The sequence below is a fragment of the Clarias gariepinus genome, chromosome 1 (assembly GCF_024256425.1).
Source record: "Clarias gariepinus isolate MV-2021 ecotype Netherlands chromosome 1, CGAR_prim_01v2, whole genome shotgun sequence".
Taxonomy (NCBI): Eukaryota; Metazoa; Chordata; class Actinopteri; order Siluriformes; family Clariidae; genus Clarias; species Clarias gariepinus.
This window is the reverse complement of record NC_071100.1, coordinates 40849314-40875816: the sequence shown is the minus strand read 5'-3', so window position 1 is coordinate 40875816 and position 26503 is coordinate 40849314. Positions and strand designations below refer to the sequence as shown.

The 26503-nt window shown below is 43.1% G+C and overlaps 1 protein-coding gene across 1 annotated transcript; it reads left to right on the top strand.

The window, feature by feature from the left end:
- Positions 1-299: 299 nt before the first annotated feature.
- Positions 300-25104, top strand: ptch2 (patched 2). Its single transcript, XM_053479055.1, has 22 exons — positions 300-836; positions 2468-2660; positions 10072-10261; positions 10371-10440; positions 10554-10645; positions 12750-12945; positions 13039-13160; positions 13273-13420; positions 14091-14222; positions 14340-14495; positions 14609-14701; positions 14864-14989; positions 15729-15847; positions 15983-16734; positions 17459-17601; positions 17704-17884; positions 17991-18271; positions 18719-18856; positions 18985-19127; positions 22029-22419; positions 22540-23062; positions 23182-25104. Exons 1-22 carry the CDS (start codon positions 618-620, stop codon positions 23214-23216), a joined length of 4443 nt encoding a protein of 1480 aa, XP_053335030.1. The 5' UTR covers positions 300-617; the 3' UTR covers positions 23217-25104.
- The last annotated feature ends 1399 nt before the right edge of the window (positions 25105-26503 follow it).

Below are 26503 nucleotides of genomic sequence, written 5' to 3'. Positions count from 1 at the left end.
TTATTTCTTTAATAGGTAACTTGTGACAGTGTTTGGTGATATAAGAGACAATAAAACTCAGTTCTTCTTATCAATAGTGTGATTGCGCCTGAACTCCCAGTGCTGGATTACTGAAAGAGCTCTCTCTCTCTCTCTCTCTCTCTCTCTCTCGCCCCTCCCGCCTCTGGGGTTTTTGGAGGGCTCTGCCTGGGTGGTCTCTCTCCCTCTCTCTCTCTCTCCCTCTCTCTCTCTCTCTCTCCGCTCCGGCGAGCTGTTGCTTAGCAGCTAATAATAGGCGATGTTTGCAAAGTAATTTGCCTCTTCCTTCGGCCAATGAGAACCAGAGCGCAGCTCCATCAAAACCAAAGCGCTTTTTTTTCCTTCCAGGCTTGCCTTCCTCCAAATGTTGAAGTGCTCTGAGAGCGCGGACACAGTCTCCGGACAGAGCCGCTCAGGACGCACTGTCTCTCGTCTCTTAAGTGATTAAGAAGGAAAGGAAAAAGCAAAGCGCGCCGGGACCGAATGAAGACCGAAGGATCTACCCGGATTCGAGCCCATGATGTTGGCATGGTGCTGGAGGAGCTCGGCTCAGCGGAACACCACTAGCACGCAGAGATCTCCGGAGCCGCGCGCGGCGGATGCTCTCCGCGCTCCCGCACACGGATTACCGCGGCGCCGCGCTCTCGTTTTGTTCGCCCCGTCGACGTCTCGCTTGGACTATGGCCGCGGCTCCCAGAGTGCCGGGGCCCGACGGGTTTGGAGTTTCGCCCCCGAGCTACACGCGCTCCGGTAACCCGGACCTCACGCGCAGACCCAGCTACTGCCACGCCGCTTTTGCGCTCAAACAGATCGCCAAGGTGACCGAAAACCCCCTTCCTCCGGCGCTCGGGGTTGTGCTCGTATTATTTATGATTATTATTATTGTTATTATTATTATTATTATTACTGGGACACCTATAGTTTAGACATCTTTAGTATAGAAGTGTGTTTTTTGTTTTGTTTTTTTTCATCATCGACAAGAAAGTAACGTGTGAACGCGCTCACACAGGACGCGCAGTTGAATTAACGGAACCGGCTGCTACTATGTTGCGCTTTTTCTCCTTTGATATTGTTCTGTTTTCTTTGATGCAGGGATCTTTTAATTTTTTTAAGCAGAAGCGCGCTCTGAGCATCTGAGCACTAGCTCTAGGGGAGAATGATCCAAGGTCCAGCTTCATTCCTGTACACAGTTTACCTAAAGGAGTTGTGTCGAGGTTTCATGCTGTTCACGCAAACTTTACTCTATCAGCAGCCATGAGGATTAATGAATAGATTAAAAGAAAGCCTTCCTCTGATTGATGTTCAGATTTTTGTGCAGTGTTGTTTATCACTTTAATCTGGATGTTAGTTAGGCTATATATAGTATAGACTATATCCTATATTGTTTACATTCTATAAGTTTATAGTTGTTACATTGTAATATGTTCAAACAGAGATCAAAGTTGTCTCAGTGAAAAAGATTTAAGACTGATTCAAGCTTGCCCTACAAGCAAAGCAGAAATCATGGTCTAACAAATATAGGTTATCTCAAATAACACTTATACATACATATATACATGCGTTATTACATACAGACATGCTTTTTTCTATGTTTCTTTTTAGACAGTTTTTTGCTTTCAAGAAATATTTTAGGAAATGCAATACCTAAAAACAAAAATGAAGCTCGCTCCCACATAGCGTCTGCCTTGCATGTGTGTGGTCCACATCAAGCTGTGACGTTCGAATTGCTTGGCACATGAAACTAGATAGTTCAGAATCACCATTTCCGTTTCCTCGAAGCCAAACAGTCTCTCACACAGGCGCTGATTACTGGCTGGTTAAAAAGAAATAAGAATGCCGGTCCCGCAAGGTGGTTCTCCAGAGAGAAGCGTTCAGTTTGTCCTGTGGTTCACTGACATAATGTTTTATTCATTGGGCAGTTTAGTCAGCGTTCCACTTATCAAAGTTATGCAATAGCATTTCGCTCATGGAGGGCTTTGAACGTTTAACCCAGGTCAGATGGATTCATGAGAAAATAAGTCTATGTTTAGTCTTGAGTGTGAACTGATCAGATGGTGTAAATAACTATAGAAACAAGACAGGAAAGATACAGTTTGCAAGGAGTGTCGAGAATATAAAAGTACATTTAGTAGAATTCTAGTTTTGTGCCACCTTTTCTGCTATGCCATTGATAAGTTTGTTATAGTTTAACACCAGCAAAATGGCACTGTTGCTTATAGTAGAAGTTTTATTAGCAGAGATCAGACTCTTTCAAATGAGTTAAATGTTTGACTTGTATTTGGGAAAAAAAATCTTTATAAACTCACTTTTATAAACTAAATGGCTCTAAAATAAAATCCTCACAGTGTTGATGCATGTTTCACAGATCCAGGCTTTGTGTGGCATTGCTGTAAATCTGAAATAATTGTCTATGGACCAAGTGACTAAGTGTCCCTCTCTTGTGTCACAGGGGAAGGCTGCGGGTCAGAAAGCTCCGCTGTGGCTCCGGGCAAGGTTCCAGGCTCTCCTCTTTACTCTGGGTTGTCATATTCAGCGACACTGTGGAAAAGTGCTTTTTATTGGACTCCTCGTGTTTGGAGCTTTCTCAGTTGGCCTGCGAGTGGCCACCATTGAAACGGACATCGAACAGCTATGGGTGGAAGGTGAGTCCATGCTTTTGTATTGTTTTTTCTCGTTTTTTTTGCTTTGTTTTTTTTTTCTGGCTGGGATGTTTGTGGATTGTATTTGTGAGCCAAATGAACTTGTTTGTGAGTGTTACATTCTGGTGTCAAGTCGTGGGGGGTCTTGGAAAAGAGAGAGACAGCACCATCTGACCATGCACACCATTCCTTTTGCTTCACTGCCTATTTTTGGAGAAGCTTCCCTATTTTACTGCTCTACAAACAAGCAGACAGACAGCGGGGTACTGAAAATTAGATTTTGCTTCTAGCTGTACAGTTCTTGAGTGTTTTTTTTTTTTGTTATTTTTTTTTTCACCAGCCACTCAGTGTGTGTGATTGCAGTGTGTAGTAGCTAGGTCTTTGAACACGGGCTGTGGGCTCAGGAATTCCATATCTTCTGTCACGCACAAGTAGTGTTCTTTTTTTTCTCTTTCCAGCGCATGCAAGCCTTCTCTTGTTCTCTCCCCATCAGGCAGTATTGTTTGCCTTTGCGCTGTTTTTTTTCCCCCTTCCTCATTTGACGTCTTTTCTGCACGCCTCACTTATCTCTGCGTTTTTCGGGGCATCTTTATTTGGTTTTTTCACACTGCCAAATTCCTTCTAAGCCCCCTAGGCTTTCGCAGTGGTGCTGATCCCCTGCACAGATGGGCTGTGTGAATTGTTAGCCATCTTGGAGGCACTGACCCCTCCCCCCCTCCGGCTCTCTGTGTGGTCCTTAACTATTCTTGGATTCCGTTCAACAATAAAGGCACCCTTTTCCTCCAGCGACAGGGGAAAAAGTGATTACAGCTGAAGTTTACCCACCTGTTACACACATAAGGACATAAACACATACACTGACATGTGCACTCACCATAGCCATATTATAAATCTAGTTTTAGTAACTTCTTAGCGCGTGACTCCGTAAATGGGAAATATGAGTTCCAGTGAAGTTTAGGTCTAGGCAGTGGAGCTGATTTAATTTTATGTATTTTTTTTATTATTCAGCTATTCGCACTCCTTTTTTAAAATGCAGAACGCTCTCATATATATTTCCACACATGTATATGTTACATTTTTTTTTATTGCATACTAAGTGATGTATGCGGGCCATGCACAGGGACTTGTCAAAGTTTGTCACGAAATTAGAGTGGCTATGGAAAGCAGACATGAAGCACAAGGCTCACCGAGAGAGGGACAGATGCTGTGCCTTTGAGAGCACTGTGCCTTTAAGAGGCAGGGCCCATGTTACTAAAGTTTCTGCTTGCGTTGTTTCCCCCAATAGCCCATTGACAAAGCTGCTCACTACTGAATGGAGAGTAAGTGGTTTGGTAACAAGGAGAGGTTAGTTCTCACACACACAAACACAAAAGTCATACGCACAAAGGAAAGGCATTTTTAATGAATCTTGGGATAGCACTGTTTGCATGTGTTTATCCGAAAGTTTTGTCATGTTGTAGGACAAGAGTAGTGAATCAGTAAAACAGAATCTAAAATGAAAAAAACGGACACACACAGGGTTCACTCTCACTCAAAGCTCTTTACATGAAAGCGAGAGCGTAAAAGGGAAAATTGTCTGGCTGGGCGTTTAAAATCATCTGCCACATTGTCTTATACCCTAAGGCTGTCACAGCTGCACCATCAACGCAACCTCTGCCCCCCACCCAAATGTCATCCTGGCCACCAGGACCACCCGGGTATCTGTGATTGCTTCCGCCTTCCTTTCCTTAAGTGATGCGCAACGGGCGATCACAGGACGCAAAGGAGTTTTCCGACTCGAGAATGTCGTCATGTGCCGTGTTTTGTAAATCTTCAGATGCATGCTTTAAGCCTAGTGTCTCGTTCTTTCTGAAATGTAATGAAGACGTGGAGAAGAACCAGACTCATAAGGGACAGTGCTACAGTGCGTCAGTCCCTACAGCGTGTTTATATACACGTTTCATTCAGCTCCGGGTTTGTTATTTCAGCAGTGTTTTATAATTGGTAAACACAATTTTGTGCTTATATTATTACCATCTGCTATGCATTATTTTAATAGTTTTTTAATGAAAAATAAAAATAGTCTGGCTTGGTTAAAGAGGGCTGAGGTCTTTGCTGGAAGCTTGGGAAAGTGTGAGCTGGTCCCCATTGTCAGTAAGAAGAAAAGAGGGGTAATAAAGTAGAATGTGGGGTGAAGGGTTGGGGGCAGGGGAGAGCAGTGTTTTATCAGAGCGATCTTTACGTGTGCTACACTGGGCAACTTTTTAGCTCCATGTGTTTTGCACAAGGTAATTTGTTAGGAGAATGAAGTAGGAGTCATTTCAGCCTGACTCTCTGAGGTGGCCACCATCTTGTTTCAATCATATAGGAACCCACGAGAGAATGTACGTTTCTCTTGCAGAAGGAAGAATAAACAACAGCTTGTTATTTACAAGCCATACCATTGCAGTGGGTTGGGTAGACCAAAGTGTAATGGTTCATGCACGGTCACACGGTTGACAGGAAACCCCTTGGAATGGACCGGTCAATGCTAGAAACCTACAAAAATGTCCACGGATTTAAAGGACAGCACCGTTTGCCAAAAGAGAAAAAGATGTTTGTGTACTCGTGCACAAGCCGAGGTTAATTCATCTCATCTGTCCTGACACAGTTTTGGTGTGCTTGACAGACGTGGGCAACACGAGCAAGCTGTGCAAACATTATGGGAGAAAAAAAACGAGCGAGCAAGGCTTTCTGGGTAGCCGGCTTGGCGGAGATTTTTAAAGTCACCACACACTGAGAAAGAGCATGGATGCTGGGAAAACAAACCTCTCCACGTTAGCATGAGTGACCTTCTCGAGGTGCGATCCGAAGACCTTGCACAATTCATGGAAGATGCTCAGCATCCTGGAACCGTCATGTAAACAAATTGAAAAGAAAAAGAAGAAGAAAAAACCCTAGGTAAATGTAACTCGAAGAAATAATAGTCATCTAGTGGCTAGTTTGGAGAGAAAGAGCGCTCTGTGAAGTATTATTGGACGTGAATTGCAGGTCGCAGCAGCCCAGCTACATAAATAAACTCATACTGCTGAAACTCGGACCTCACCAGTCGAAAGAACAAACAAGGCCAGAGTCAACCTGGGTCATTTGAAAATGTTTATTTCAGCCCACCCCCCTTCCATTTCCCAACCCCCTCCATGCATCCACCACAGCCCTCCATCCTCAAGAAGAGCTTAGGAGTTGAATACTCAATTCAGCAGGCCTCCCTTTTCCCTAGTACTGCTCTGTTAATCACCTTCAAAGCACAGAGCTGGTCCCGAGCGCTTCCTTCAGGTCTCGTACCACGATCAATGCGTTTGGTTAAACAAGATACCAAATCGCGGACAAAATACAACAATTTAGAGAATCGCCTGGTACCTATTGAAAACGCTTGCATGATAAAACCCTGTTTAAAAGAAGCTGAAAAATCTGAAGTTCTGAATGCTTATATTTTTGCAGGGTTGTGAGCTCTAGCTTTCCTTGTCTACAGTACGTCCTCATATATTAGGCTGCTCAGAGGTTTTCTACGTTTCTATATATGTTTTATGTAGACAACGTACAGAGGTCTTTTTATGTTTCCTTCTTTGGTTTAGAGAAAAAAAATCTTAGAACTTGAGTAGAATAAAAAATGGCTCTTGGGCTTAGTAAATTCATTTCCAGTCTGAATAAGACCAGCAATGTGGAAAAATTTTGCTTTTCAGCATGGGATGAATGTATGTTTCAACTACACATTAAGCTGCATTAGCAGCCACTGGAGTGCCTAATGTGGGCATTTTTCCACAGCAGCCAACACTAGGGATGATTAGCATAATTAGTACAGACTTGGCTATACATATGGAAATGGCCAGGGCCTAAATGCCAGCGCTAGTGGAAATTTATGTCAATGCTGACAGAAGCATCAGGATTAAATAGATTGTAACAGGAGCTTAAATTTTGTAATCTGTCTTGAGTTTTTTTTTTTTTTTTGGTTCTATTTTATTCACCTAAATTTTTTTTTGATCAAAGTGTTATTTAAGAACTAACTCTTAGCGAACAAAGCGTTTGACAGAACCACGCTCGACATAGGCAGTGTTTCTTTAGGTAAAGTGAATCCATCCCTCTCTTTTCTTACACATTGTTTCAGCTGCCTGGGAAAAGTCTCGATCCATTTGTTTTTGTTGAGTGGGTCTCTCTCTCTCTCTCTCTTTAGTTTTTTCGCTGTTTGTTGGGTAACATATAAAAAGGGTTGGAAACGAGAGTGACAAAGACGTGCACTGAATCTCTCCATGCCCTTGCCTCAGGTCTGGGTGAGCCAGAGGTGGAGCCGCCTCCATCTCGCCCAGGGCCAGTAGACACTGGCACAAATGCTCCTTCAGGGATGCCCCCATTCATAGAGTCTGTGATTGAGAGTTGCACTCGAGCTGCAACTTCTAAAAACATTTGTACTTTGGCCAAAAACTACCCTTTTGTTACCATAGTGTGGCCTCAATAAGAGAAGCAAAGAGCCTGGATGGATAAGATGAATCAAAGGCGAAAGAGCGGAGATGGCGAACAGATGCGGTCTGTGCTTGGTGGTTTTCTATGCTGCTGTACGTGTTCGTGTTTCTGCTGGCACTCAGTTGTGTGTCAGGATTCTGGTCTTTTACTTGGGTGGCAGAGCCAGGTAAAAATGTCTCTTTCAGCACTCTTCCTTTTGGGACTTCCTCCAAATCAGCATGGGTCTTTTCAGTGGCCTCCTAATCCCACTAATCTGGTCCACAACACTTTGAAGGTGGCCTGGTATAATGGAGTGAGGACTCGGTGCCAGCAACTCCACACTACAGCACCATTTGCAACTGTTACAAACACACACACACACACACACATACCCACACACCAGAAGCCACTTAGAATGATCCTGGAGTGAGATCCTTATTGCATTCTCCTGGTCGAATCAATTTCTTTGTTTTTTTTTTGCAGGAAAATCCGCAAAAAGTTTCTTCTTTATGCAACAGTGATGAGTGTTTATTTTTTCGAATCATTCTGGATGTTTATCAGGATATTCTACGTTGTGATATTTAACAGCTGTGTAAGCGTGAAGTATTATGTTTGTGTCATGCCCGGTGTCCTTGTCTAACTGGGTCGGGTACAGTTTAAGGCTTCCTGGGTGGGCAGAAATGGGCGTGTAGGAGAAAGCTGCTGAGAGGGTCCAGCAGAGGGCTGACCCATGAAGGAAGAGGGCTTCTTCTCCATGCTTAATTACGTGTCAATTTCCAGACTGCCTGCTGGGAATGCAGGCCCTCACACCAGTCCTGTTCATAGTCGTATAAAAAGCTGTCCTAGAGACCAGGATGGATTTTGCATTGGTTGTTTCATCTACAGGGGAGAAAATGTGGGGGCAGTAGATAAGCAAATGATTCGTTTACAAGATACTGAGGTTAGTTTGTTTTTTCTGGTTGGGAGCGGTGGTCGGACCCTCCTGGTAGATAATTGGCCTGTGGTGGTGATGTCACTCCCAGGGCTGTGAAAAATGATGGGCGAAACAAAAGGGGGGTTCAGCCGAAGCCAGAGAGAAAGAGAGTGAGATGGGCTGCTAATGGATCAATAGCCTACATGCCACCACTTTATAGGATGTGAACAGAGTTTTATTTTTCCTGCCTCAAATGAACTATCTGTCTATTAAATATGTGTATAGTCCGCCCTCAAGCCTGAAGTGATTTGTAAAGGGAAGCCAGATAAACCCCCTTTAGAGCAAAGCAAAGTTCTCTTGAAAACCTATCACTGAAAAACAGCATAGCACCGGCGCACTCGAAACCTCTCCATTCTCAAATCCGTATTCCAGCTCCTATGCCCATTTCCTCTCATTCCCTGCGGCTGTATTTCTGGCTGTGAAAGTATTTGTGCTTCTGTCTCTTTAAGCGCACAGCAGTGGTGGGTGGAAAGAGAGAGAGAGAGAGAGAGTGAGAGAGGAGCAGAGCAGAGCTCCCATCTGGAGACTGGCTGAGCAACAGCTCTCACTCGGCCCTCTATCTGGGTGGTCCAGATGGGAGGAACCAGACACAAATAGCTATAATTTACTTCAGGAGCCCCTGTAATTACAGGCCCAAGGACTGCAGCTCGATTCCTGCAGATGTCTGAATGTATTAAATGTGAACATGGCATCAGAACAGCAAGACAAAAAGAAAAAAAAGAAGAAAAAAAAAACAAGCACACATTTCTGTGTTGCAAAGAGATCAGTACATGGAAAGCGCTATGGAAAAAGTTCGAAGCAATGTCGCCCAACTGCGGGAGAATGTCAATGAACACTAAATGTTTTTGTGCAGGTAATCAATCGCCATGTAAGATAAAATCACCTGTGTAAGTAAGTAAGTTATACACCGTGCCTATAAGACTGGTCATGCAAGTAGTTCTTATAGTCACCTGAATCTGCTTCAGAATGCAGAATAAATGAGAATTGTACTCAGTTACCGAACCCTGAGTGATATGCGCGAGGCAAAAACATAGCTTGTCAATCAGTCGGTGCAGTCTTGTCATCATGTACTTGGATGTGCAAAGGCACACAGACAGGCTCTGATCTGGGCCACCCTTTTGGCACAGCCACTGCTACCCCATGCACCCTTTTCACCACTGCGTCCGTTAATTAGGGGGTTGGACCCTAGATCTCCCTGTACTCCCTTTGATGTCTTTTCAATTCAGCTCTGTGTACCACATGAACAGTGTTTTGGCCTCGTCCATTCTTTCTTCTTTTTCCTCCAAGTCCAACCATCAACTTTTGTTGTATAAGCCCATAGCTCATACACACATTCACACACATTCACACACATCCATACACACTCGTTCTAGTTCTGAAGGGCCATATCTGCTTTCAATGCATATCTGTCTTGGTGCCATTTTCACATGAGGACCTGCGGATTCACATACTCCCCTGTATTAGGAGTATACATCCGGGATCGATTGACAACCACTTGATGTAGGGCTTTTGTTGATAACACACACCTTAGCTCACCTTCGTTCAAGCCCTTCTCAGGCTGCTTACTGTGTTCAAAGCTGTGTCTTCCTATCTTTGTTGGACAGCACTAGAGGTGTCATAATTTACACAGTTCTGCCTTACTTTTCCAGCTAAAGTGTCTCATGTGACCCTCACATCTGTTTCTGGGATTGGTTGGATGTGGTATACATGTGGGAATTACAACTGCAGAGCCTAATTAAGCCAGACACGCTTACTGAGAATTCAGATTTCTATCTACTGTTGCACTGTTAAACTTGAAAAATCGTTCTGTACCTGATTATTATTATTTTTTATCACAATGCATTACCAATTACTGGACTTGTCATTAAGGGTATAGTGAATAAAAACAAGCTACCCTAGCATAATTGTCCATTTGTCTGTTGTACCGAATATCCCTAGTGATTTTTAGTCTCACCTTTCCTCTCTTTTTTCCCCTTTCCACTCTTTTAGCTGGCAGTAGGGTGAGCAGGGAATTGCGTTACACAAAGGAGAAGCAAGGAGAAGAGGCGGTGTTCACCTCGCAGATGCTCATACAGACACCCAAACAGGAAGGAACCAATCTTCTTACCCAGGAATCTTTGTTGCTCCACCTGGAGGCAGCTGTGTCTGCTAGCAAAGTCCAGGTGTCTCTTTATGGAAAGTGAGTGCAACCTCCAGAAACATTCTTTTCGAAAAATCGCAGACCTGAGGCATTGCTACAATAGCGACATAACATAATGTCTAACAATTTAAATGATGTCTTTCCACAGATCCTGGGATCTTAACAAAATCTGCTTCAAATCTGGAGTCCCAATAATAGAAAATGTCATGATCGAGAGGGTACGTTACCAATATAGCTAATACTAACCGCTACTCCGAGCTTTGTTGTGATATAGATTTTTATATTGATGAAAATGGTTTCTTACCAAAATTGCTCTGTTCGTTCATTATAGATGATTGACAAGCTGTTCCCCTGCATGATTGTGACCCCACTGGACTGCTTCTGGGACGGCTCCAAACTGCAGGGAGGCTCTGCCTACTTACCGTAAGTGTGACCCTCTTATCTGACACACACATATACGTGCACATAGTGACACATACTAGCCATGCCTAGCATATCTCAGTTCACGCAGCTAAAGTTAACCTGGCCCAGACATACTTGACCTCCCTGGATGTTACATATGCTCTGTTAACAAGAGCGCCCCCCAAAAGGGTAGACAAACTACAACATCAAGTTCCAAGCAAAAGCGCCATTTAGATTGTTGATAAGCTGAGACTTGCTTCTATCATCACCTGGACTAGTGCTGTCATCAGACATGTGCTGGGGCTCCTTCCATTTTTTTTCCACCCATCCTTGCATTGAAAGCTAAGGGAAAAGAAGCCCTCATGGGTAGTGGACAGAGGGAGGAACATAAGAGATGGTTGCTGCTGGGTGGGGAGGAGGCGGGGGTGGGTGTCCAGGCGGGTGGAGGGGGTATGCTTTTGGTCAAACAATGGTAAGCATTCTCTGGGTTTACGACTGAGTGTCCATCAGTGAGGGGGCCCCAGCTTTGTCAGCACTGGGTAACACTGTGCATTCTCATGGTAATCGCTCGGGTTCTGAGCTGTAAGTTGTCCAACAAATAAAATGGGCATTATTCAAGTCTAGGGCACAGAGACATAAAGAGAGAAGCATGCAAGAAATTTACAGCAAACTTTGATCTATGTCTTTCAAGTTATCAAAATATGCCACGTCCGTTCTGTCTGATTTTTTTTTTTTATCGATATCTATAGCATAACAAATATATATGTTTTAAAATCAGTTTATACAGTGATGAACATGCAATAGATGGGTATGTGATTTTGCTATTTTTAGCTCACTCAAGAGGCCTTTGCAAATTTCAGAGCTCCAACCACTGCCTCAAAATTTCAGGGCTTAGTGTTTTCCCTTTACCAAACAAATGATTTTCTCCTTTCCTCTGTCTTTCACCATGTGTGCATGAAGCCAGGGGTGAAGCTAATGTCTTTTTTCTTGCTTTCACTTCGGTAAATTTGAGGGTTTTTAAAAGCAGAGTGAGCAGAGAGAGAGGGAGAGAGAGAAAGAGAGAGAGAGAGAGAGAGGAAAAACTTGACAGAACAAAGAGCAGCAATCTATGGAAAAACAAAAGGACCTAGGCCAGTTCACTCAAGCAAAAAATAGGAGATAAAGGAGGCTCTCTTTGCAGGCAGGAGCAAAGGCGCTTGGTATGTGGGAATGGGAGAGGCACAGCTTTATTCGAAGCTTCTCTTCATGAGTTATTGGAGATTGGGCCCAGTGTTAGGACACTATTCCCGCTCTCTCTCTCTCTCTCTCTCTTCTACAGCCAGGACTGGCCACTGTGAAAGACCCCCCACTCTCCTTGGTGCATATATCAACCTGAGTTTACATCATTTTAATGGATATAAACAGAACAATGACTAGCCTGAAAGTATCACTTTCTCCCAGTAATTCTCACTTGCTTCATCCTGACCACTTTTAAAGACTTGATGCTGTGGCACAATGATAAGATTAACCGCAACTCTGCATCAAATTGTGCAAGCGATTGTGTCCATGTTGTCATCTCCGAATGGCAAGAAAAATGATTTCATCACAGTGGCCATGATGAGGTGTTTTCCCATTCGTTAAACATGGAACCTGGAAATATAGCCCTCAGACATCTCAATAGGGCATGGTGCTTTGCCATCATTTCAGATGTAGATTCGAGTGGGGCTCTGTGGTATTGAAGGGCTGTGGATTAGAGTCTTTAGCCAGAGGCCCAGCAAGCATGAGTTTCGAGCTATAGGGTATTGAATGGGTAAGTGCAGAGATCGACCCACCGCGACTGCTCCTGGCACCTTATCAAGATGTTTGGGAGGCAGAGGTAATTGTTATGACTCTATATACAGGGGTTAAGATACTGGAGTCCATGGCCTGCCAGCGCTTTATGCCCTAGCCGTGTAATAGGATAATAAACGCTACTTTATGCTGTTGCTGTGGCCCAAATGAAACCAGCCAGAATCTAGTGCTGTCCTGCCTAGAGACCAGGCAACGGCGAATAATGATGACGGGAAGGCAGAGGTGGGGCAGCATTTGAGCTGGGATGTTGATATTGTCATTGATATACGTCATTCATGTTGTCTGTTTTCTCCAGAGGGATGCCTGATATTCAGTGGATGAATCTGGATCCTCTGAAGCTCATGGAGGAGTTAAGCCAGTTCACTTCATTAGAAGGTTTCAAGGAAATGCTGGACAAGGCTCAAGTAGGCCATGCCTACATGAACCGGCCATGTCTCGATCCCAATGACCCCGACTGCCCACTCAGTGCTCCCAACAAGGACCTGCGTCAGGTGGGCATGGACCTTCAATGATGAATGTCACATTGTTATGCATGCTTTGTAGATTTGAGGTGTTTAAATTCAATTTGTTGCTATCCCATTCAGAGTCCAGATATTGCTGCGGAACTACAGGGTGGCTGCCATGGTTTCTCAAAGAAGTTCATGCACTGGCAGGAGGAGCTGATCCTCGGGGAACGCATGAAGAACTCGCAGGGGTTTTTGCAAAGGTGAGAGACGAAGATCATGAGACAGACTGTGCATGCAGAGAGAAATATGGTTGTCCATGTAAAGTCATTTTCATTCTTGTGACTCACCTGCCACTTTCTTTTCCTCTTGCAGTGCAGAGGCTTTGCAAACCATGTTTCTTCTCATGAGCCCCAAGCAGCTATATGAACACTTTAAGGATGACTATGAAATCCATGACATCAACTGGAATGAGGACAAGGCCACTGCCATCCTGGAGTCTTGGCAGAGAAAGTTTGTTGAGGTATTTATTTCTGTCCCTGTACCCTTTAAATAATAAATGAGCATCACTAAATCTCTGGATTTACCTGCCATATAGGTCAGGGGACGGTTTATGGAAAAAAATAAAAATGGAGGTGGGGAGGAGGATGTTCTGTCTATTATTCAAGTATGGCAGCGTTGGCCTGCATTCCATCCATCTCAGCCATGTAGTAATGTTAGGCTTTTTGTTATAGGAGCAAACTGTTTTTTAGGCAACCCACATCATACTGAGCTAATGAGAGAACCAAGTGAAAAAGAGATAAAAAGAAAAAAAAATGGTGTGCTGGGGTATTTAGTTCCCCTTTAGGTTGTTGGCGCATCATAGAACTGATGGAGTTGCCTGAAGGGTAATCTCATCTGATCCATTCGACCCCTGACCCTGGCATCTGTGCTCGTTATTCCACGCTTATCAAACTTCCTGTGGGTTCAGTTTATGCTGTGTGTGTATGTTATTAACTTTTTGTTATTAAATCTTTTTTGTCGTCACACTATACAAGCAAATAACAATGATATAAAACGCAAACGGACGATTATACAAATACTGTATATATAAAATATTTTAATAGTACTATATTTTTATATATAGTTTTTGTTTGTGTAATCGGTTCTAGTAGTTGTCTCGAATGGTTTGTGATCATGGGTTCTCTCGCTAGGTGGTCCACGAAAGCCTTCCTCAGAACTCGTCCTCTAATGTCCACGCTTTTTCTACCACCACACTCAATGACATCATGAAGTCCTTTTCTGATGTCAGTGTCATCAGGGTAGCAGGAGGATACCTGCTCATGGTAAACTTACTTTTGTAAACACTTACAATCACTAAGATACAGTCTAAATACTGCTGTTTTATGTGTTAAGCCGTTGCATAACCCAGTATTTTTTTGCCTCTGTACTTTTGTGTGTAGCTGGCCTATGCGTGTGTGACCATGCTCCGGTGGGACTGTGCTAAGAGCCAGGGGGCAGTAGGGCTGGCTGGAGTGCTGCTGGTGGCTCTGTCTGTAGCTGCAGGTTTAGGATTATGCTCTCTGATGGGGTTGTCTTTCAACGCTGCCACTACACAGGTACACACACACACACACACACACACACACACACACATGTGGCGATTCATAGCACTGATTCTCATAACTGTTTTTGGACAGATTCTAAGACAGAACGATGTAATTCCTTACAGGTGCTGCCTTTTTTGGCGCTGGGAATAGGGGTGGATGACATGTTCCTTCTGGCTCATTCTTTCACAGAGAGTGGCTCCACCATCCCCTTTAAGGCATGAGACTTTCTTATACCCTTTAACACAATCCTGCTGTGTCAATCATTCTAATATATATATTAGAACCATTGATTTATATCAAATATATGTTTATTTCTTCTGGTGCATGTAGACTGTGTGTTTAACTTTCTCCTTTGCTACCTCTGTATGTGTCTGTAGGAAAGGACTGGTGACTGTCTCAGAAGGACTGGCACTAGTGTGGCTCTCACCTCTATTAACAACATGATCGCCTTCTTCATGGCAGCCCTAGTGCCCATTCCTGCTCTTCGGGCTTTCTCGTTGCAGGTATAAATGGGACGGAGTGAGTGTGCATGTGTGTATGAATTTATGAGTAAGAACCCTGAAACATTTGCACCCTGTACTAGCTATTCAGGAGGCTGGCAGGAACAGTAGCACTTTGAAAAGGTCAATAAAGGGTAGGCATAATAAACGACAGACTGCTTTTGTTAGGTTTTTTTTTTTTTCTTTTGCCATCCCTTTTTCGCGCTCTTGATGTTTATGGCTGCTCCCCCTCTGTCTGCTTAAAAACGAAGCCTGTCTCTCAGATTCTTATACAGAGTAAGGAAGAGAGATAGAGAAGAGAGAGAGAGAGAGAGAGTAATAGGATGAGTGAATACTCAGTATATCACCAAGCTGTCAACCCACATTTCTCTGATCTCTCTAAGCGAGCACTGGGTGGTCCTGCTCTTTAGTGATATGGAGTATAATGTCTGCCCCAGGCAGGCAGGTTGGGGGTGTGTGTTGGGGGGAATACTGCTCAGGCTAGTCGTATCCTTGGGAGTCCGCTTTCACTAGCTTGTTGACTATGTTTGGAGTAGAAGGAGGAAGGAGGGGGTAAAGTTGTTTGATTTAGGATGCATATTTCACTTTCCAGGATTCAGTCTCAAGGCACTAAAACAGTAAGGGAGCTTGAATGCGAAGAGTGTTTTTTATCAAGTTGAGACAGCGACTGTGGAGTTGGGTGTTGTAAATGAAAGCCTTGTGCCTTTCTTCTAATCGCTCTTGCACTTTCCACTGTCTCCAGGCTGCTGTTGTGGTGGTATTTAATTTTGCCATGGTCCTGCTCATCTTCCCCGCAATTCTGAGTCTGGATTTGCATAGACGCAAGGACAAAAGACTGGACATCCTCTGTTGCTTCTACAGGTAGCCATCAGAGAAGGCACTATAGCCAAGTCTGCTTAATACCTAATCAGTCAGTTACGCTAATGTATTTGAAAATATTTGAACAATCATAAAGGGTCACACATTAATGTTGTTTATGCATCTACCTCTTTGCAGCCCATGTTCCTCCCGAGTGATCCAAATCCAGAGTCAGGAGTTCTCTGATGCCAATGATAACCACACTCTCCCTCATGGCCCACCCACCCCCACTTTTGCTGGTTCCACAATCACCACCAGCACCCACATCACCACCACGGTGCAAGCTTTCACCCAGTGTGATGCTGCTGGTCAGCACATTGTCACCATTCTGCCTCCAACTTCTCAGATCTCCACCAGCCCTCCCTCAGTTGTGTTGTCACCCCCAGACCCCAGACCAGCTGCTGATCCCTATGGCTCTCAGCTATTCATGCCATCCAGCTCCACCCGGGACCTGCTGGCCCAAGCAGAAGAACCTCGACTGGAACGGGAGTGTGTACCTCTGCCATTTTTGCAATGGAACCTTCCCCGCTTTGCCCGTGAGAAGTATGCACCGCTGCTGCTTAAGACTGAAACAAAGACAGTGGTGGTGGTGTTATTTGTGGCACTGCTTAGTCTTAGCCTCTATGGTACAACCATGGTCCACGATGGCCTCTATTTAACAGATGTTGTGCCGAGAGACACAAAGGAGTATGATTTCATTTCTGCCCAGTTTAAGTACTTCTCCTTCTACAACATGTACTTGGTTACGATGGATGGGTTTGACTATGCCCAGTCACAGCGCGAGCTCCTGCAGCTTCACAATGCATTCAACTCGGTCAAGTACGTTGTGAGAGACAGTAATCAAAAACTGCCCCGCATGTGGCTCCACTACTTCCACGACTGGCTTCGAGGTAAGAGCTCATCTCACTGCTTGGGTCATTTGGGGGGAAGATGTGGGTGGGGGTTATTACTTAAGTACTTATTACCAATTTGAACCATGTATCTAGTTTTGGACTGGGTATTTCTCCACATATGAAAGTAAAATTCTGCTAGACCACAGGTAAAGGAAAGAGTTCAGTAAGAGTTCAAGCCTCTTTGTCATTTCTCCCCCTCCCACTTTAGCCTTAGGGAGGAAGATCAAGAAGGGTCAGAGGTTATCTCTGCCTGCTTATGACCTCTCCACCTGGCCAGAGACTAGAAAAAAACAGAATCTGCTGGAAGGATGAGCTAGAAGTGGTTCAGAAAAAAAATTTGATTAGAGTGAAAGGATGAAATGTATTTTGAAAAGCAGTGGAAACTGGAGGCAGTTCAAAGTGTTTCTCTCTGCACTGTCTACTGCCCCTATGCCATTTGCTTTTTTTTTTATGTGTGGAGATCTCTGTAATTAAAGAATGTTTGAGGAAATTGTTTTTCTGCTGTTGCCAAACTTTGTAATTTGAAGGGCATGAAAGACTTTTTGGTGGGTGGTTCCTTTAGATCCCACACACTCCCCAATTTGGGGAGTGGGGACAGTTTATTTTTCTTGTCAGTTTGTGTGGATTGGTATTAACGCATCCAGTTTCCTTAAGAAAGTGAATTTGTTTCTGTGCTTGTAGATTGAACTCAAGAATGTATTTTCTACTTTCTTGTTAACAGGGCTGCAAGCTGCATTTGATGCCGACTGGGAAGCAGGCAGGATCACCTATGACAGTTACCGCAATGGTACTGAGGATGGAGCATTGGCTTACAAACTTCTCATTCAGACTGGATCAAAGAAAGAGCCATTCAATTACAGTCAGGTATGTGTACAATGTTTGCAATGTAAGATTGTTCAAAAGTTTGTCTTATATCTCAATTAACGTTCTGAAGCCGGTATTTATTCAGACTTGTTTCTTTTTCAGCTGACATCTCGTCGTCTGGTAGATAATGATGGTCTGATTCCTCAAGAGGTCTTCTACATCTACCTGACTGTGTGGGTCAGTAATGATCCACTAGGCTATGCTGCATCCCAGGCCAATTTCTATCCCCACCCTCATGAGTGGATTCATGACAAATATGATACCACTGGAGAGAACCTACGTAGTAAGTATCCTCCTTAAACATTTTGTCATTTAGCATTACCTAGAGGAACCATTCTACATCTTCACACACATTTATACATCTTAACGGCCTTGTCTTTTTCTCCCAGTCCCAGCTGCAGAGCCTCTGGAATTTGCTCAGTTCCCCTTCTACCTGAATGGACTTCGGCAGGCTTCAGACTTCATTGAGGCCATTGAGAGTGTGCGCTCCATCTGTGAAGAATTTATGCGTAAGGGCATCCCGAACTACCCCAATGGATACCCGTTCCTTTTCTGGGAGCAGTACATTGGCCTGCGCCACTGGTTCCTGCTATCTGTCAGTGTTGTCCTGGCCTGTACCTTCCTGGTGTGTGCCATCTTGCTACTCAACCCCTGGACAGCAGGCATTATTGTAAGTCCACTTTTTCTTCCGCTCCTGCTTATGTTTGAGGCCATAGAAAGAGCTTTGGTAGCTGTTAGCTTAGAAATTTAGCATATGGTGAGTTCAAATCCCAACAATGCCATAGCAATCCCTGGCCAGAAGTCCAAGAGAGTAAAATTGCCCATGATTTGGCAAGGAAGGTATGGCATTACTTTCTTTCCCGCCGAGCAAATGCAAAGTTGTGTCAGAGATCTCCTAAAATCTTTTTACCTCGAGCTACCTTTGTCCAAATTTTTGGAAACTAGACAGATCTATGCATTTGTGACCTTGGTCTGCTAAGCCCATCAATCAGTGCTGAGTTTGAGGTGGGGGTTTATGTGGGAAGATGGGGGTGGTTGTAAGTTTGGTGACTTGAGTATGGCTCAAGATTGTTTGTATGCTACAAGTTTAATAAGACTGTCTTAATTTCTTCCCCAGGTTTTTATCTTGGCTATGATGACCGTAGAGCTGTTTGGCATTATGGGCCTGATCGGTATCAAGTTGAGTGCCATCCCTGTGGTTATCCTGATTGCTTCTGTTGGCATTGGAGTGGAGTTTACTGTGCATGTTGCACTGGTAAGGAAGTTCACATTAGCATTTTTACAATGATTGGAATTTAGCTTAAAAACTGAGAGTTTCATTTCTAAATGAGTAAGCAGGAAATATGCAATTGGTCTTAATTGTTTTGCTACGTGTCTTTGCAGGGCTTCCTGACTGCTATCGGGAATAGAAACACACGCTCAAGTGTTGCTCTGGAGCACATGTTTGCACCTGTGATAGATGGTGCCATCTCCACTCTACTTGGAGTGCTCATGCTGGCTGGTTCCGAATTTGACTTCATCATGAGGTGAGTGATTACCAGTCTAACATATGCTAATGACAATCTCTGCCCTGATTTTTTGGCCTTGTCACTCTTGGTCAAGTGGCCATGCTTCCCTGTGCCTTAGTGTTGCTTCATCAAAAGGACAAATGTAGAAAACATCAAGGGTGCGTAACAGCTGCTCGTAAACACGTAAATGCCCAGTGGGTGGTGACACACACATTCTCAACCCTTGAGTATGAGGATATGTCAAATGTCAAATGTCCAATCATACGGTTGAGAGCTTCTGTGCCTGAAGAGGCCACCACATAAGAGAGATGTTTGCCCTATCCATCAATGGGTTCAGTTGGTCAGGAATGCTTCAACCAAAACTCAGAAAGCCTCTGAGCACTGCCTTTGGCTTACTGTCTCGCTTAAATGTTTGGCTTAGAAAAAAAAGAGCAAATAGCAGTGTTTTTCTGATGGATCTGGGCTCTGCTGGATTCTGACCACAACCTTGAGAGCAGACTCAAACAGACCCACAACATAAAAATGGCTTAGTTAGAGAAGAGAGTAGAAGAGTGAAGAAGTATATTGAAAAAAAAATCTAAATACCCCCAGGGTGGCTTCTTGGCACCACAACTATTCAGACATTCTCCAAGAGTTTGAATGAAGTCAGATGGTGAATGGATTTTTTTTTTCCTTTTTCTCTTTACCCTAAAGATTAAGACAAAGCTGTATAAAGAGGAGGTGGAGAGAAGGAAGAACGGTGTAGCCTGATGGTTGTTGGGAAAGGGGGTTCCTTTTAGGACAGTAGTGAAGTAGAAAGAGTTTGGGGAGGGAAATGGAGTGGGGGCAGGGTAGTCAGAGCAAACCATTTGGAGGGTGCTGTATGCCAGCATTGGGGCATTCACACTGGGAGGTCTTGTTTAGATGTTGGGAGAGAGAATGGGTGGAGGAGAGACAGCACGAGTAAGCAGGCCCTCTAGCTGGGGAGTAGCATAAATACAGTCCTGTAAACATCTCCTGGCGGTGGGACACTGAATAAACACCAGAACAAGCTCAGTGGCCCCTCTCAGAAGGAGCCACCCCTTCCAACCCCTGACTCGGAATGGAAAAGATTACAGTTTATATAAACAACAGAATTCCTAACACTAGGTCTACTCTGGAGGTCTAACCCAAGTGGGGCCCATGGATGGTTTCTCACTTTTTTCACTTTTCCTTCCTCTTTATTTTTTTTTTTTTCAGTCTTAATAAATTACACTCAACTTTCAGAATGTTGACTTAGTAAAATAAACAATTATCCTTTTCCAGTCTTTTCATGTATACAAGAAAGTGGGGGGGTCAGAATGCCTTTCACAAACAAAAGGTGGACTCTAATACAGCCAGAAACAGTTGGCTTTTAAACTTCTCAACAGCTCATGTTGTTTCTAGAAATATTACAAGCATTCTGAAAATACGAATTTCCTGAATAGTCAGATCACAAGTGAATAGCACCAGATAACACGACAATTCTGCCTGAAAGAGGCAACACAGAATGGGAAAAGCCATTGAGAGCTCTTTGCTTTTCTGGCCTTGTAATATTCCTGATATAGTCTTTTATTTATTGGCTCGAAAGTCCATAGCGAGCCGAGACTTACAAACTTATTGGAAGAGACGAGTCAATGGATAGCAGCTATCACGCTCAAACATGAACGCTCCATGCAGATGTTCTAGCGGTTAACGTTTTTAGTCCGGTTCTGTTGGGTGTGACATAAGGGAAGATGTTGGTTGTGCGGTACGGATTGTTAAAAAGGAACACTTTAAATTCCCCGAATCCACATCCTTATTTTTCCAGACTCTGTTTTTCTCTTTCTTACCTCCAGATATCTGAACCACAGTTACATTGTCTATGTATATTTGAGCTTTTAACTGAGGCACTCTCTAATTTTCTCAAGCTCTCTTTCTTGTGGTGAGGGGCGAGCCTTCCTTTGGTGCCATGAGCTGAAACCCAGAGATGTAAATTCTTCTAGTTCTGCAGCCCATTATTCCTGCCTCTTCACTAGCACGCCAGCCAGGGCACATAGTATAATGACAGCCGCTCTTCTTAAAGCTTCATTCAACCTGCCTAGAGCAACACCCTTGTAGGGCTTCATACTTTACCACCATGTTGTGAAGCATTATGCCTCCTTATACTGGACCTCCATACATGCATGCTGCCAGAGTTACTTACAGCTATCTTTGGCTTTGGGGTGATAAGTGTTAGCTTTGTGTCTGTAGAGAAACAAAAAGTGTTCACATTCAGGTTTATTATGGACCAGATTCCTCAACAAAAAAAAAAGAGTCAGTGCTACAATTTTGGGACCACACTGGATTTGGTGACTAGTGAAACAATGTAATGTTGCAAGATTACCGATGAGGAGATATAAGAGGTGATTGGCCTGCCGGGCATAAACCCAGAGCAGATGTAGGTTGCTCAAGGTGAAATGGGATCTCAGTGAGATGGGATATTAAGTTGTTGAGAGGAAAATTACATAAGCACCAGGAGCAGCAGCACCAGCTTGGTGGCCATGAAATAAAGGGAGTTAATAAGAGTATGCTACAAGAGAGAGAGCGAGCTTTTTGGAACGAGGTGAGTGTTTCTGACGTGTAGAATCCGCCCACTAATGTAAACACACTTATTCAGGAAGTGCCAGTGCAGTCGTGATAGATGAGGGTTCCCAGAGGGAGCAAAAGAGAGTGCTTGCGCCAAAGACGGAGCATAGGAATTTCTCCCCAGCTTTGTCAGTTTGCCAGGAGAGAAGACATGGCAAGAGGAAATGGTGGGAGGAGACGTTAGAGGGCAGAAGCTTAGAACTTAGAACCTACTGTTTCTTTTTTTCATCATGTCACTTTTAAATTGCATATGTTGATTTTTGGTGTAGTTCTTGTTAAGTAAAAATATGCATTGCACTTTTGTTTCCTCTAAAGGTACTTTTTCGCAGTGCTGGCCATATTGACATTGCTGGGAATTCTCAATGGCTTGGTACTGCTGCCTGTTCTGCTATCAATTGTGGGCCCTCCAGCCGAAGTCGTTCTTGGGAATAATGCCAGTGCTGTCTCCAGTCCCTCACCCGAGCCCATACCCAGGATTATGAACAACCATGGCTACTATGCTGGGCACATCCCCAGAGCACCACAACAGGCCTTCACTGAGATCTCAGACTCTGAGTACTATTCAGAAACAACCAACACTTCTGGGATTGGGGATGAGGACTACATGCACTCTGAGAGAAATGCGTATATAACCGCACCTACGCAGCCACCAACCTCCCACATACTGCTGGAGGCCAGCAAGAACCCTTCATTTCCGAAGCTCACAGTAAGTTTCTTATACTCTTATATATTGATTATATATTGATATTGAAGTGATAACACTGCTGTCTCCAGGCTTTACTCCTTGTTAATTGTATTCACTAAGCTGATGTTTTGCATTTCCTAGGTGGTAAAACCTTATAATGAAATTCCATCAGCAACAAATCCAAAAGATCCCCCCAGCGAGGAAACCCAGAACGCAGTCAATTCCATCAGTTCACAGATCACACGGTGGGATGGCAAACCGGAATACCAGGGATCTAGGCGACACCCTTTACCTAACGACGGTGCATACTCTCATGGAAGGACTACACACTGTGGTCCCAGGTTACAGCAAGGCAGAGGGCCACAGCTGAACAGGACTAAAGCTCTGCCCCATGGTTGCAATGCACTGCAGCAGCCCAACAACACTGTCACCATGGTTACCGCCACTGCCTCAGTAACCGTGTCAGTGCACCCCAATCTGCCGGGGTCGTATCAGGGTACCATGCACGAGGTCTTTGAGGATAGTGTATCAGACTCTTTCGAGAACTCTAAAAGGACTTCACAAACTTATGGGAGAGCTAATCAGCCTTCCAAGAGAGACTCTTTACAACTACAAGATCTGGAATCCCTAGATAACAACCAGCATCAAGCTAAACAGGGTCTAGGTGAGCTAACTAACATTAGTTTGCATAACCTTTGCATTTCATTGTACATCGTTTTCCATATGATTAAAAGCCACAAAAATGGTTTAAAATTTCTAATTGTGGGTTTTTTTGTGTTGCAGGTGGAACACGGACCCAAACGGCCAAAGATTGCTAGACAGCACACATCGTCACGCCAACAACCCCTTAAACCCCTTTTGTCTGGAATCTATCACTGGCTGTTTTGGGACGTCCCAATATGCTCTGTCTTTCCGAACTGTAAATAAGCCTCACAGATAAGAGGATTTATTTTAAAAGATATTCAAATTATACATTTATAAATATATATTTTAATACTAAAAGAGGGCAAAACTATTTAAGAGTACTGTATCATGTTTGTATTCTCTTATGTAAAAGTCAGATATATGAGAGGATTCATGGGCTTTGTTTCCTCTTTTGTAAAGATTAAGAAATGTTTTTTATGTAAAAATTCAGAGAAGTTGAATATTAGGTTATTGAAAAATGAAAGGTCAGTGTTCTTTTTTTTGCTGCTATACATCATATATGATGAGATGATTTGCCTTGAAAATGCGCAGTACCCCCTCCCCGATGTAAGCTGTAACATGACATTAACACGTTCTTACACTGCAAATTTCTTCTGCTTGTTCTCAGAGTGCTTAACCTTTATACAGTAATGTGTTCATTTTGCAAACGCTTGTATTCAGTGTGACTTAAATGAAAGACATCAAGGCTTAAACGACTTGCTCAAAGACCCAACAGTGGGCGTCTAGGAGTGCTGGGATTTGATCTCCCTGCACTGTGTCCCCTGATGGTGTCTCGTCTTTGATTGCACTGTGACATGTAGACACGTAATCGAGAGATTTCATCCATTTTAAACTCATTTCTTTAAAACTAAAATTTCTCCCTAGCTTCATTTAATTGACAGCAACTTCTGTGCCTTTGTCGCTTCACATACTATTGGATTTGGATATTTGACATTGCTGTAGTTCTCTGCTAATTACACAGCGATGAAAAATGACCCACTTTCCAATATGGTGATAAACTTGACCCCAAAGTTTCCTCCACCTGAAATTTCTATTTGCAGTTATAATCCAATGTTCCTGAGACATATAGTCAATACTGAATTATCATCTTATTTAAGTACATTATGAGGTCAGGCTTTTTCTTTCTTTGTTTCTTTGTTTTTTGGCCGTTTAGAGGCAATACATAGCTCTAGTCCTGTGCAATGCTAGATTAAGTCGTTCTCACGCAGGTTCCTCCAGCTAGGCCAGTGTATCACTCATGGAGCTCATTCAAGCCAGTATTTCTTCTTTTCTTCTCTTCTCATTTTGAGTTTTTCAATACTGGTCACAACACTGCCAGGTTAAACCCAGGGAAACATTAGATTTAAGTGGCAGCTTTTTTTGTGTGTGACAGAACTAGAAACAGAACAATATGTAGCTACTGAATCTAAACAACAACGACAATAAAAAAAAAAAAAATAAAAAAAATAACATAACACAAAAGTCAAGCAAGCAATCCACGGTATACATGTACATGAAGTACGTGCATGGTGAGATAGCGGAAAGGAAAGATTAGGGGATGGGGGTCCTGTACTTCTATTTGAAATGTATGTCATGCCATATGAATTATTTATATGAAAAAAAGTTTTATTTTTGTAGTTTGTACAGATGTTAGTCACTAGACTGATGTTATATTTTTAAAGAGTAAATATATTACAAATGCAAATATATATATATAATTATATCTATTTGTTGCTTTTTTTTGGGGTGGGTCGGGTGTAAAATCGGTTGGAGTGGAGGTTTTCATTTTTTTTTATTTGCTGTTAGATGAGGAGAAATTCTGTTTGGAAAATGAAGGAGGGGGGTGCGGTTGTCGCTGTCCACCTTGTGTTGCCTTTCTTCCTTCAAATATCTATTTGTTGTCTAAAACACTGACTTCATAAATCCATGTGCAAGAGAAAAAAAAATATACACACAACTTTTGTGTGACCATCATTTCCCTTCACCCTTAATAAGAATACAACTAACAAAATAAATGTTTAAAAAAAATCTACTTGAATGTGGTTCTGTTTTTTCCTTCAACTTCTTCTTCTGAAAAGCCTTTGTCGGTTGTTCTATACGAGGCGTGTAACTGAAATACAGGAGATGTAGATTGTCACCCAGACGTGATATTCTGTACAAGACGGAGGGATTTTTGCTTTCAGGGCTCAACAGGATGTATATTGTGTGTGCCTGGCTGGGCTGAGGTGTTAGGCGATTTGACTGAACAAGCTGCTCAGGTGCGGTGGGGGAGGGTATGGCGTAACAACCTGGCTTCACATTTCCTGTTTGATTGTTATGAGTCCGGAGGCGAGCGTTCCCGTGTGCACTGAGCCCACCTATGCAGATGAAAGGCGTGCACTGTAAATTCCTCCACCTCCCACAATACTGCCTCACATGTCTGAATCTGATACACCTCTGGCTTTTCAAGTTACAGTACTTTCCAAGTTATGCATTTTGTGTGCTTAAAAAAAAAAAAAAAAAAAACATGCTTTCTTGGGCATATATTTAAGAGGATTGGTATTTTTTATTTTTTGGAAATGCACACACATATTTATCAAACTAAACAATGTATAATTAAAAAAAAAAATTCTATGCCCTGATATACCCCCCAAAAAATTGTTGTGGTTTAAGAGAAAGTAAACACTTCCATATGTATTATTGGAAAATAATGAAGTGTGGCATGGTCATTATTGATTATTTGCCTTATTTTTCGGGTTTGGTTATTACATTTCTAAAAATGATCTGTACATTTAATTAGGAGATATTTGAGAGAGTGATATTTCATTATTATTATTATAATTATTATTATCATTATTATTAAATAAAAATTTAAACCGACAGGAAATAAGGAGCTAAAGATTCCCATCCAGTTTGTCTCCGAATACTTAAGATAGTGGTGCTTGATATTTCCCTCCTGACTCTGATACGAAATATGACTTCAGCGATGACTTCCCTATAGGCTTCATGAGAATCGCTCTTATCAGGAAAGATTAGGCTTGAGATTGGAAAAGACAGGAAGTCAGCACAGCAGAAGTGTGGGTGTCGGTTTGAGGGAGATGAGTAAGTTTGTGTGCGTGTGTGTGTAAATTGGGCTGGTGGAAATGTTTAAAACCAAACCAAACAAAACTAAAAAAAAAAAAAAACTAGAGCATGACATCTGGCACCCAGTGAAAGATGCTCTAAATAGCCTAAACCTACAGGCAGCTGGCATCTTTAACAATTGATCGCTGTGCGTAGGTGGCAGGAATCACAGGCAAAGCAAGTGCTAAAGAAAGAGGTGTGTGTGTGTGTGTGTGTGTGTGGCAAGAAGGAGGAAGTTAAAATCAGATCAGTGTTAAGATCAAAAGAGTCAACCTATGATCTGTTTAACTTCTTGGGTGGTCAAAAAGATGACTGGATG